The sequence below is a fragment of the Haliotis asinina genome, chromosome 2, assembly GCF_037392515.1.
Source record: "Haliotis asinina isolate JCU_RB_2024 chromosome 2, JCU_Hal_asi_v2, whole genome shotgun sequence".
Taxonomy (NCBI): domain Eukaryota; kingdom Metazoa; phylum Mollusca; class Gastropoda; order Lepetellida; family Haliotidae; genus Haliotis; species Haliotis asinina.
Genome location: NC_090281.1, coordinates 1239255 through 1252144, shown reverse-complemented (window position 1 = coordinate 1252144; position 12890 = coordinate 1239255). Strand labels below are relative to the sequence as shown.

The following is a 12890-nucleotide window of genomic DNA, read 5'->3' as shown; positions in this document are numbered from 1 at the left end:
ATATACGCTTTGGGTTTTCTGTTGACATGGTTTCCATTAGCTAATATTTCCGCAAGATGACGTCCTTGAATATTGTCAAAAACACTATTTGTAGCGACTGTGTACTCACCGTTGTCATGGTTGTACGTACGGCGTGTGCATCACTCGGAAGCGAGCGTTCCGAGCAAAATAGCATTCGGAATCGTTCGGGTACGAACCTTTTTGAGATAAAATGTTCGAAAGGTATGTGCGAATGTCCACTTTTGCGGTTTGGTAAGCTGTGTTCTGATTGGTCAATCTCAAAGGTTACCTGACGCAACCTCCCCTAAGGTTTTGTTAGACTCAGTAGTGGAGTGTAACGAAAAGTACTGAGGATGTAGTTTACTTAGACTGAGAGACAGAGAAAAACGCAAGTAGGGTGATAGGGTGCCAGCATGAAGACTTCAAAACCTAGGTCTTTCTTTCATCACCTGTTGGTGTCAGAATAGGCGTCTTTTCATCAACAGTCCGTCGGTCGCTCGGTCCGTCCTTCCCCGTGACATACCGTGTCCACAAGTGGTGCTGCAAGGTCCCTCCTGGATCGTCCACGTGTATTGCAGGGGAGTAGACAGGGGCTGGTAGAACTCGTAGTAGATCTCTGGGTTGACGTCAGAGTAGGTGTAGCCAAAGAGCCGGTAAACCTGTACATGATGTAGTGGGCTTGTGATAGGCTGCGGTCGTTGTGTTGTGTGGAGGAAGAGTGTTGTGGTGGATGCTATAGTTAATGGTTGTTGGTGTGGTAAGTGGGTGTTGTTTTGACATAGTGCATAGGGTGGACTGTGCTGTGGATTGGTGTTGTGATGGATGGTGTTGTGTGCGGTGTCCTGGTGTTATGATGAAACAGCTTCAAGCACATTTACCATCATTACTCTGGTGATGACAATACAAGACGGCTGGGCCCGTTCCTAGAGCTGTACGGGAAGTGAGACAGTTAGTGTAATGCCCGGTTCCCAATGAACGGGAAAAAATACAATCACTAAAGTGCCGTGTTCTACAGCTGTATGGGAAGTGAGAGAATTGATAACGTACCCGGTCATACAGCTTACAGGAAGTGAGACAATTAATAAGGGGCTGTATCCTAGAGCTGTAGTAAGAAGTGAAGTAATTAATTATGTCCCCAGTACTACAGCTGTACGTGAAGTGGGACAATTCATCAAGTGCCAGGTCCTGCAGCTGTGCATGACCTGACACATCTGGTACCTGTGCCTCAAGCTGCATGGGAACTGGTCCTTGGATCTGGATACTCTCAGGGCCGTACGGGGCATACAACACTTTAACACCCTCCCTGCTGTATGCGTCTTTCTTGTCCTTTTGGCGTCCGTTTGTGTTGAACAGACGTCGGCCATTCACACGTATACCTGCGGGAACAATAAAGATGAAAACATGCAGAAATAGGTGACAAGTGCACCTGCTGGAAAAGGCAGAACGGAAACCTTCAGAAATCGGTAATCACTGCCTGATATTTGCCTTTTCAGTCTCTTCGACTGAGGCATTTGATGCTACAAGTACCACTCACTCATCCAGGTGTAACGGTTGTCGTTGGTCATCTTGATTCCTGTTGACCCTCTAGGAATTGTCAGAAACGTCACGTAGCCTGAAACAGACCATTAACTATGGTTTGATCTGTACTGGAAGACTACTGCAACTTCTGTTCCATTTCTTGAAATTTAATTGACCTGTAATGATTTGTTGAGATGCAGGTCTGACGTCTCTAACACAAAAAGTCAAGGATGTGCGATCGCCCAACTCACTTTTTTCCTCCCCTCGGAAGAAACTCCCCGTCTTCTTCTCACAGGTGTTGTTGCTGCCGCTGCAGATGCCACAGATGTCGAGACGTGCGGTGGTGTCGCTGACTCCATCACACCCAAACGCCTTGCACACAGAACAGAAATCTTAAGTGTGTACAGAGATCAGCCATGCATGTATTAAACTAGGTACATGTATAAGGTCGAAATGCAAGAAATAGCACAATGGATTATAACATGCTGTCTGGGGTTGCAGTTTGGACGTGACCTAACTGAACCAGACACACATGATCATGCGAGTATTGTCAGTTGCCAATAAATGCAATGCCATATGGGACTCTCAAAAGGAGAAAGTTTATTGAAGAGTGACAGACAAATTGACCACGCGGGTGTTAAAAGGCACGATAATTATGTCATGGGAGGAGATATCAGAAGAAGAAATATGTAAAAGGATTTCAGCGTGAAAGAAAGTTGTGGAAAAGAATGGAGACCACATTGAACAAAGATTAAAATAAGTGAATTTCCCTTTGATATTACAGTTTTTGTCATGCTGTTTTGGAACGTTGTGACATATATGTCTATTTTCCATTGTGCCATACATCACATATTGGACAAACTAAACTTTACTCACACATTTATGTCTCATGGGAAACCGGAAAGATCTATGGATATCTGTATGAATGACCAATCTAACTTCGTGTATCTGTGGACCGATGACAGTGACATTTCACCGGAATCCGCTCCCTTTTTGGTTTTCATCATGAATAACCCACAATTCAAATTTTATGTGCCAGATGCCCATAAATAGACACGATTTACATACTCTAGTGTGAAGGGAAAGGAGATCCTTATCATTCAATTATACATGGAGGAGAAATGATGTATGTGGCTCAATATTTGGAACTGCATGATCCAGATTGGAAAACAACAAAAACAACCAGAAACCTCAGAAAAACCAAAGATTAATTTCGTTACCCCAACACAACACGTAGTAGAACACACCAAGGCGCTTATTCATTTAATTTTATGCATTTAATTCCTGTCAGACATTTTCCTCCCGACATTGTAGGCTGTGCTCCATCACGTTCAAAATCTTCCAGACTGTCAATAACTATTCCATGTACACATGCTTACAGTGTGACCTTTTAACTACAATAAAACAATTTCTGGTCAACCTGCACTGGCTAACTTTGTGAACACATATGGAGCTACACACAGGAAGCTAAACATATCACCAGGTCCGCACCAAATGTCAGCTACTTGAACATACTTGTACACACATAAAGAATGGTGAAAAAACTAACAGCACTAAATACTTAAAATTAAGGTCAGTTTGAATGACTGAACGGATGTGCGGGGACGGATAAGTTGAACACGCTATAGAATGCCAGACGACTGCGGAGCGTTAAGGTGGAAGAACATTATACATATATTATATATGCAAAATATCATTGTGGCATCGTACAATACAGGGAGACCGTGGAACATGGGATGTATGCACACATGTTACTTCACGTCTTTGTGGTCCTGTCAAGTAGCAAAACTGGATTCCATCTCCCTATACAAAACCACAAACGCACAAACACTTACCCTGCACTTCCCCAACACACATCGGTTGTAGGTGCCACGGGCATCAGAGTCACACTCTGTACCATCCTTGTAGTCAGTGCTCATCCCGACCCCCCTCAGGTGGATGGTTTCGTCCCCAACCGGACTGCAGTACAGCATACACACGCTGTCACCTGTCCACACACAAGACCGCTGACATAAGGGAACTAAACACATGGACCAAAGAAAGCTAACACATTTTTTTTCTGTTTTCTGTTAAAGTATTTCAATATGAAAATGCACACATCTTAGATGGGCATGCTGATCAGACATATGGCGTGTGACGACCGAACACGCCATCTGTGTACTCTTCATCTGCACAACCGGGTTTCCCAGCAACGGAAATAGCAGCAAAGGCTCTAGAACATGTCATCGGTCAACGTACCGTGTTATGACGTCTACATTGACCCAGAAACATCGCCGTCGGCGGATACAGTGGTTAAAGACTGTACGTCGGTGGCTGGTACGAGATTTGTAGCGAGTGTTGTTTCCAGACGAAAGTCGATCTGGCACGTCCCATAATGATGGTCGGATGCGAGTATACCGTTGCAGGGGGAGAAAGACCAGCGTCGGACTTCATCCAAAACGAGCACCCTTCGGTGTGATAGTGTGGGGAGATATTTGTGGGAGGCAGCAACACAGTTGGTCGTGATATGTGGAGACTCAGTGACATAGAGATAACATTCTTCAGCTCGTGGCAATACCATTTCTCCGCTGGGAACACCTCAGCACCTCTAGCATGACAACGCAAGGCCTCACACACCGCGAATTGTCCAAGACTTCTTGAACGCCCAGAATATCCAGGTTCTTCCATAACAAGAACGCTCACAGGCCATAAACCCTATAGGATACTTCTGACAACCAGTGGAGGCCTCGCCCGTTGACAACAGTTACCGTACCTAAAGTATTCCCTGAGAACTAGTGGATACCTTGCACGTCGGCAACAGTTACCTTGCCTAAAGTATTCCCTGAGAACTAGTGGATACCTCGCCCGTCGACAACAGTTACCTTACCTAAAGCATCCTTTGGCAACCAGGGCATACCTCGCCCGTCGACAACAGTTACCTTACCTAAAGTATCCCCTGACAACCAGCTGAGTCCTCACCTTACATACAGTATCCCCTGACAACTAGTGGAGGCCTCGCCAGTCGACAACAGTTACCTTACCTAAAGTATCCGATGACAAACACGGATACCTCGCCCGTCGACAACAGTACCTTTACCTACAGTATCCCCTGGCAACCAGTGGAGACCTAGCTCGTCGACAACAGTTACCTTACCTAAAGTATCCTCTATCAACCAGAGCATACCTCGCCCATCGACAACAGTAACCTTACCTACTGTACCTGCTGCCTACTACTAGAGGCGTCGTAGGTCGACAACAGCAACCTTACCTACTGTATCTGCTGCCTACTACTAGAGGCGTCGTAGGTCGACAACAGCAACCTTACCTACTGTATCTGCTGCCTACTACTAGAGGCGTCGTAGGTCGACAACAGTAACCTTATCTACAGTATCCGATGACAACCGGTGGAAGCGTCGCCCGTCGACAAGAGTAACCTTATCTAAAGTATCCCCTGGCAACCAGTGGAAGTATCCTCCATCGACTATAGTCACCTCACCTACAGTATCCCATGACAGCAAGTGGAAGCGTCGCTCGTCGATAAGAGTACCCTTACATACAGTATCACCTGACAACCAGTGGAAGTATCCTCCATCGACTATAGTCACCTCACCTACAGTATCACCTGACAGCCAGTGGAGGCGTCGCTCGTCGATAAGAGTACCCTTACATACAGTATCACCTGACAACCAGTGAAGGCCTCGCTCGTCGACAACAGTTACCTTACCTACAGTATCCCCTTGCAACAAGTAGATACCTCGTCCATTTACAACAGTATCCTTACCTTGAGTATCCCCGACAACCAGTGGATACCTTACACGTCGACAACAGTTACCTTACCTAAATTATCAATGACAACAAGTGGATACCCTGCCAATCAGTGGAAGCGTCGCCCGTCAACAACAGCAACCTTACCTACAGTATATCCTGGCAGCCAATGGAAGCGACGCCCGTCCACGGGGTAGACGTCAGTGGCAGCACACTGCTCCTCCTTGTAGCGATACTGGCTAGTGCTGCAGGGCTGGAGGAAAGGCGAGTTAACACACCACCATGTTGTTTTGTTTTACATCCTAACACAGCAACATATTTTCTGTGGAATGTGTTTTCCTTCTCCTAAAACATTTTTTTCATTGAATTACTATCAGTACACCGCACTGTGTAGAATACATTACTCATTGACACAGCTTGTAAAGGACGCTCAAAGTGTTCTCACCTCAACGTTGCAGAGCTTCGCTTTAGCATCAGTCCCTTCGCATGTCTTTCCCCCGAACAGAGGTCTAGATAAATATGAAAATAAAAAATGAAAGAAAATGTTAACCTTATAACAACTTAAATTAAAAACTATATTACATCACAAATTAACAATATTTGGAGGCATTTTCGCTTACTAATCGCCAGGCACGTCTTTGCCCATCCTTACCTTGGTCTGTTTCTAGCTTTATTCACCCCCTTCATGACACAACCCGTTCAACCATCTGTCATATCCACTTGTGTTAACCCTAACCGCGTCCAAACATCATTATTCGCTCCTGTACTGACCTGGGCCTGTCACATTTCCTCGTCTTCACCCTGACTCCGCCCCCGCACGTGCGGGAACATACCGACCATTCAGCATCCCACTCTGACCATCCCCCGTCTCGGGGTGGCGGTCCATCAGGCCCTATGTCCGTGCATCGGCCTCTGATGCACCACTGAAATGATAGGACGATACAGTGAGGACACCGGTCAGCTTACAAGGCGCGACGTCTAAGGAGTCAAGATCAAATAGCGGCCCATCATAAGGTGACGACTATCGGAACGCTGCTGACAGGGAAAACCCGTCATAACCTGTAACACATAATTGAGATCTACCTTGAACTGGTAACTGGTGACATTCATTCAATTCCACAAGAATCAAGCACCTCTCTGACTGATGCCTACTTGTCTGCGACTGGTGTCTATTCTGTCTGTTACGGATGCCTACCCTTCTGTGCCCGCACTCCGTGCCGTCCATTCTTGGTGCCTGGCTGCCGGAACATTGTCCAGGTAGATTCGGATCAAAACAGACGAGCTTGCTGCACTCGTCCTGTAACAGACAATCATAACTGGATAATAGCTGCGGATCGGCCATACCATAACTTCTGTATACTAGCCCAATAACAGTGTGTCATCACTGATGTTCATCGATTAATCCTCATCTTGTCAATCCCTGGTTTCCCACCCTCTGGATTACCGATAAAGGTAATAGGGAAGTCACAAGAATGGATTCATGCCAGGAGAAGACTCAACGAATCGAAAAAGGAATCGGTAGATTTTAGTGATTTATCTGACGTAAAACATTCAAACTATTCATACTTTTGTATAATTTTGCTTAATGACATGTGATTGCTACAATTTGTCTTTGAAAAATCGGTGAGAATTACAGTTACTTTACAGAAAAGCGTCTCGTCATGATAGTTTAAATAGCTTCGACTGGTGCAGTTTACACAACACGCTGCCTCTTACCCCGCCAAAGTCATCTACCAGTGACGTTCCCTCACAGATCTTTGACCCTTGACCCAGGAACAACTCGCACTGTTTGTCACCAGGGTAGATAACTCCTGGTAGATCTTTGGGAAGGGGAATGCCGACTGCCGAAGGCGAGTCCAGTAGACAGGCTCCCTTACCTTCGCTACAAAAACAGACTTGGTATTATGATCTGCTTGCAACTCTCATCCACCTTTCACTGAATGACTATATCTACGTACATTCTGTGGATATGCATATTTAGAAAGATTTTCAGGCAAACATTTTTCCAGTGTTCCATCTGATGCTATGGTAACTTCTAAAAACAAACACTGAATGACACACTTTTCCCGTTTGTGCATTCGGCACATATATACCAAGCACACACATTGATAAACATGATTACCTTCTGTCTGTTGGTGAATGTGGAGAAACCGTCAAATAAATGAAACATTAAGATACGTCAACATGTGACAGTTATATACAGGTATTGCATAGACTCACTAGAGAAAGTTGAAGAGGGCGTCTCTACTACAGGAGGACCACTTGAACGCAGGTGCCCCCCCTCCTCCACCTGTCGACATGATGTTGGTCTTGTCGTCGCAGATATTGCCCTCGCTGTCATGCTGCATGTTCAAACTGTAAGACAGGGGGCGTTATACGGGTACTCTGTCCACCCTCCCTCCTCAATCAGTATGTTATGTTCAGACTTGTGTCCGCCAGGGCATGAGCCAACAATTGTACAGGCAGACCACACCTACAGCTATAACAACAATGACATTAGCTAGCCTAGGATAACGTTATGATACTACGTGGCTAAATAACATCCCCATGATTAAATATCATGAAGCATGGAAAGGTCAAATATTTAGCTGTAAAACACTTTTTGTACCTGTGACCTGTCTCGTGGGCCAAGGTGAGACCAATGTCAAGGCCGTTGTCCTCGAGCACTGAGCACCTCATGTCCTTGACACATATTCCCCCCAAGGACGCCAGACCTGTGGTTTCCGTCACTCCCTTGTGGACGAGGTTCTCCCTGAAACAGTCATTGTTTATATTGACCCCCTCACCCCCTTTTGGACGACGTTCCCCCTGAAACAATCAGTGTTGATACCGATCCCGTCACACTTTTGTGCACCAGGTTCTCCTTGAAACAGTCTTTATTGACCCCGTGATAGACATATACATAGAGTGAACACAGGCCGTTGTGCAACCGAATGACACATCTTTCTTGATATTAAATAGACTAAGTACACACGTACCGAGTGAGGCTCATCGTGATAATTACCGTACATGAGTGCTTACGGTAACTTATTTGTATCGGTACACATTGCAGTAAGAGTACAAGGTGTATTCATGTCCCATGATCCTGTCAGGGAGAGGACAAGGACGTCATGATTGTCATGATTATCATGATTGGGGGGATTAGCTGACCTTGTCATGATTGGGGGAATTAGCTCACCTTGTCATGATTGGGGGAATTAGCTCACCTTGTCATGAGGCTTGCGGCGTCCACGTGACGGGGATCTGTGTCGTCATGAGGGTTAAACTTTTCCTGCCACTGACAGAAACTGTTGAGGGTGTAATCAGCATCAGAGGTGATGTTGAGGCCGTCCTAGGAAAACAACATGGTCTACATGTTAGGCTCGTAGACAGCGGTTTATATGTGTTTTGTATCAGGATGTATCCTGGTCGTGTCTCTGCATATTGTAGGTGGCAACAATCTGATTGCGTAGGCAATGACCTTCACTGTGTCCCATTCTCCGCCATAGCGCATTCAACAGTGACACGGAATATTCAACCGTGACACAGAATATTTGCCGGAGTTCTCCGTCTTGTAATACGGTCTGAGACTGCTGGTGACACAAATTGAAACCATTGTACGTGTATTGCAAAATAGTTTTCGAACTCTTGCGCAGTCATTATATTTTGTTCATTATTCACTGATTTGTAAACAATTTGTTCTGATTCCACAGATCAGTTCTATGCGGAGTTGTTGGTGTACCCTCACGTTTCAATCTGCGAATCAGAATGAACCATCACGACAGTTAAGATGAGACCCACTGACTGGGCAGCTGCCGTGTAGGTGCTGTGGATGTCTCGCCATGCCAGCATTACATCCGGGAACTTACGGTGTGTTCCTGCAGGACCATCAGTCTGATGACGGTGACGTGGATGGGGACACCGAGGCTGCTGTCCAGGTACCGCCCCGCCGCCTGGACACGCAATATACAAGAAGACACGGTCGATCACAGGGTTGTTAACAATATGGCGTGTGCGGAAATCGGGTCAGTGGTAATGTATACAGCTTATTGCAGGGGATGATTGATAGGGATTATTGATGAGCATGGTTGATAAGCATCATAGTGATGATTGATAGGGATTATTGATGAGCATGGTTGATAAGCATCATAGTGGTGATTGATAGGGATTATTGATGAGCATGGTTGATAAGCATCATAGTGGTGATTGAAAGGATTATTGAAGAGGCTGATTCATGCGACATATTGCACGGGATGGTTGAAAAGGATTATTGTGAGGATTGACTGAAACCGTTCACTTGTTGGGCATCAGTACTAGTGGTTCTCCCCGAGTCTGGCACTGGTTATGGGAGATACGTGATGTAACTGGATCCATGTTGTTCACGCCTGAGGGCAATGCTTGTATAGTGTATATGTAATGTGCTACTGTATTGAGTCAATTGTAATTCACCACATTTGCCGCTGTCAGCATGTAGTTCACCAGATCATCGCCATGGTAACGGTGCATGGTCTTATCTGCTACCAAGAGCATCTCCAGAAACAGCCCGCCTGCCTGACGCCGCACACGACGGGGCGTCATCTGCTCCGCCGTACCTGAAGCATGAACAGCATGAATGGGTCTGTGATGGCAGAGTTACCTCCCTGTATATAAGCAGGAACGGCCGTGCTGGTAACCACGTGTACACGCACCAGTTGCCTTGTGATAGGTGATGTCAGACTGCGATTGAACTCAAAGTGGATGAGGTGGCAGTAATTGAGTAACCTACCCTGGACACCACACGCACCCTCTCTGGTCAGATGGTACACAAGATGTGGAGCAATTACACCGCGCCCAGTGTTGACAGCGGCAAGGTGATGTCCTCTGACTGGCTGGATCAGTACCTGATGGGTAGGAGTGGTAATGACACCGTGCTGAAAGTTAAAAAAAAGAATCACACAATATTGAATGCAGACGTTAGAACTTCTCTATATACATATTCGTGTATCTTGACTTCAACACGTTTTGTCCCCACAGGTTATGTAAATCTAGATATTATCGCGTGTTGTCTCGGCCAGTGAACACATAACCGTATGTACAGTAAGGTATATATTGACATCAGCAGTTATTGTGCCAGTGAACACATAACCGTATGTACAGTAAGGTATATATTGACATCAGCAGTTATTGTGCCAGTGAACACATAACCGTATGCACAGTAAGGTATATATTGACATCAGCAGTTATTGTGCCAGTGAACTCATAACAGTATGTACAGTGAGTTTTCACCACAACTCACCAAGCCAACACATGTGCGGAGGGCGACGTTGGAACCGTTGTGCATGGTTGACGTTCCCGTGTAGTAACAGTGTTGGTCTGTCCCGGGACACGGGGACACCAAAACCCCATCCTTTCCGTCTGTGAAGGTCATGAGGCAGCCTGGAAGTAGGGATATCTAACTATACACAGATTGAAACGCGGGGCTCACTCTACAATACCTTGGTTATACAGCGAATTATATCGCTGTGGAGACATTACAAACTGGATAATCGAAGATACATCAACCTAATGCAAACAGTTGGTCGCTTACATCCTAAGTGTGTCCTAACGTCTGCAAAATCAAACTATAACACAGGCGGGCGTCAAGTGTGTCCTAACGTCTGCAAAATCAAACTATAACACAGACGGGCGTCAAGTGTGTCCTAACGTCTGCAAGTTCAAACTATAACACAGAGGGGTGTCAGGTGTGTCCTAACGTCTGCAAGTTCAAACTATAACACAAAAGGGGATAAAAATGTCCTAACGTCTGGAAGCTCAAGCTGTCACACACAAGAGCGTCAAGTGTGTCCTAACGTCTGGAAGTTCAAGTTATCACACACGGGGATGTCAAGTATGCCCTAACATCTGGAACCTAAATCTATCAGACACAGGAGCGTCAAGTATGTCCTAACGTTTGGAAGCTCAAGCTACCACACACGGGGACATCAAGTATGTCCTAAGCTCTAGCAGCTCAATCTATCAGACACAGGAACGTGAAGTATGTCTCTAAAGTCTGAAAGCTCAAGCTACCCCACACAGGGACATCACGTATGTCGTACCGTATGGCTCACACTATCATACACAGAGGCGTCAAGAATGCCCTAACGTGTGGATTTACAATCTATCACACACAGGAGCGTCAAGTGTGTCCTAACGTGTGGATTTTCAATCTATCACACACAGGAGCGTCAAGTGTGTCCTAACGTGTGGATTTTCAATCTATCACACACAGGAGCGTCAAGTGTGCCCTAACGTGTGGATTTTCAATCTACCACACACAGGAGCGTCAAGTGTGTCCAAACGTGTGGATTTTCAATCTATCACACACAGGAGCGTCAAGTGTGCCCTAACGTGTGGATTTTCAATCTATCACACACAGGAGCGTCAAGTGTGCCCTAACGTGTGGATTTTCAATCTATCACACACAGGAGCGTCAAGTGTGTCCTAACGTGTGGATTTTCAATCTATCACACACAGGAGCGTCAAGTGTGTCCTAACGTGTGGATTTTCAATCTATCACACACAGGAGCGTCAAGTGTGTCCTAACGTGTGGATTTTCAATCTATCACACACAGGAGCGTCAAGTGTGTCCTAACGTGTGGATTTTCAATCTATCACACACAGGAGCGTCAAGTGTGTCCTAACGTGTGGATTTTCAATCTATCACACAGGAGCGTCAAGTGTGTCCTAACGTGTGGATTTCCAATCTATCACACACAGGAGCGTCAAGTGTGTCCAAACGTGTGGATTTTCAATCTATCACACACAGGAGCGTCAAGTGTGCCCTAACGTGTGGATTTTCAATCTATCACACACAGGAGCGTCAAGTGTGTCCTAACGTCTGGATTTCGAATCTATCACACACAGGAGCGTCAAGTGTGTCCAAACGTGTGAATTTTCAATCTATCATACACAGGAGCGTCAAGTGTGCCCTAACGTGTGGATTTTCAATCTATCACACACAGGAGCGTCAAGTGTGTCCTAACGTGTGGATTTTCAATCTATCACTCACAGGAGCGTCAAGTGTGTCCTAACGTCTGGAATTTCAAACTCTCACACACAGGAGCGTCAAGTGTGCCCTAACGTGTGGATTTTCAATCTATCACACACAGGAGCGTCAAGTGTGTCCTAACGTGTGGATTTTCAATCTATCACACACAGGAGCGTCAAGTGTGTCCAAACGTGTGGATTTTCAATCTATCACACACAGGAGCGTCAAGTGTGCTCTAACGTGTGGATTTTCAATCTATCACACACAGGAGCGCCAAGTGTGCCCTAACGTGTGGATTTTCAATCTATCACACACAGGAGCGTCAAGTGTGTCCTAACGTGTGGATTTTCAATCTATCACACACAGGAGCGTCAAGTGTGCCCTAACGTGTGGATTTTCAATCTATCACACACAGGAGCGTCAAGTGTGTCCTAACGTGTGGATTTCAATCTATCACACACAGGAGCGTCAAGTGTGTCCTAACGTGTGGATTTTCAATCTATCACACACAGGAGCGTCAAGTGTGTCCTAACGTGTGGATTTTCAATCTATCACACACAGGAGCGTCAAGTGTGTCCAAACGTGTGGATTTTCAATCTATCACTCACAGGAGCGTCAAGTGTGTCCTTACGTGTGGATTTTC

General features: G+C 45.7%; 1 protein-coding gene across 1 annotated transcript in view; it reads right to left on the bottom strand.

Annotated features, from left to right (window-relative positions):
* The window catches only part of LOC137272179 (A disintegrin and metalloproteinase with thrombospondin motifs 15-like), a 59787-nt gene that overhangs the window by 30243 nt on the left and 16654 nt on the right, over positions 1–12890 (bottom strand). The window contains exons 5-21 of the mRNA XM_067804531.1: positions 10517–10656; positions 10007–10151; positions 9691–9833; positions 9111–9194; positions 8469–8593; positions 7871–8014; positions 7483–7617; positions 6979–7144; positions 6458–6559; positions 6034–6185; positions 5708–5771; positions 5410–5515; positions 3354–3505; positions 1770–1890; positions 1535–1612; positions 1219–1376; positions 524–659 (exon numbers count right to left, since the gene is read on the bottom strand). Coding sequence (XP_067660632.1) covers positions 524–659; positions 1219–1376; positions 1535–1612; positions 1770–1890; positions 3354–3505; positions 5410–5515; positions 5708–5771; positions 6034–6185; positions 6458–6559; positions 6979–7144; positions 7483–7617; positions 7871–8014; positions 8469–8593; positions 9111–9194; positions 9691–9833; positions 10007–10151; positions 10517–10656 — 2151 coding nt within the window. The remainder of the gene's footprint in view (positions 1–523; positions 660–1218; positions 1377–1534; positions 1613–1769; positions 1891–3353; positions 3506–5409; positions 5516–5707; positions 5772–6033; positions 6186–6457; positions 6560–6978; positions 7145–7482; positions 7618–7870; positions 8015–8468; positions 8594–9110; positions 9195–9690; positions 9834–10006; positions 10152–10516; positions 10657–12890) is intronic.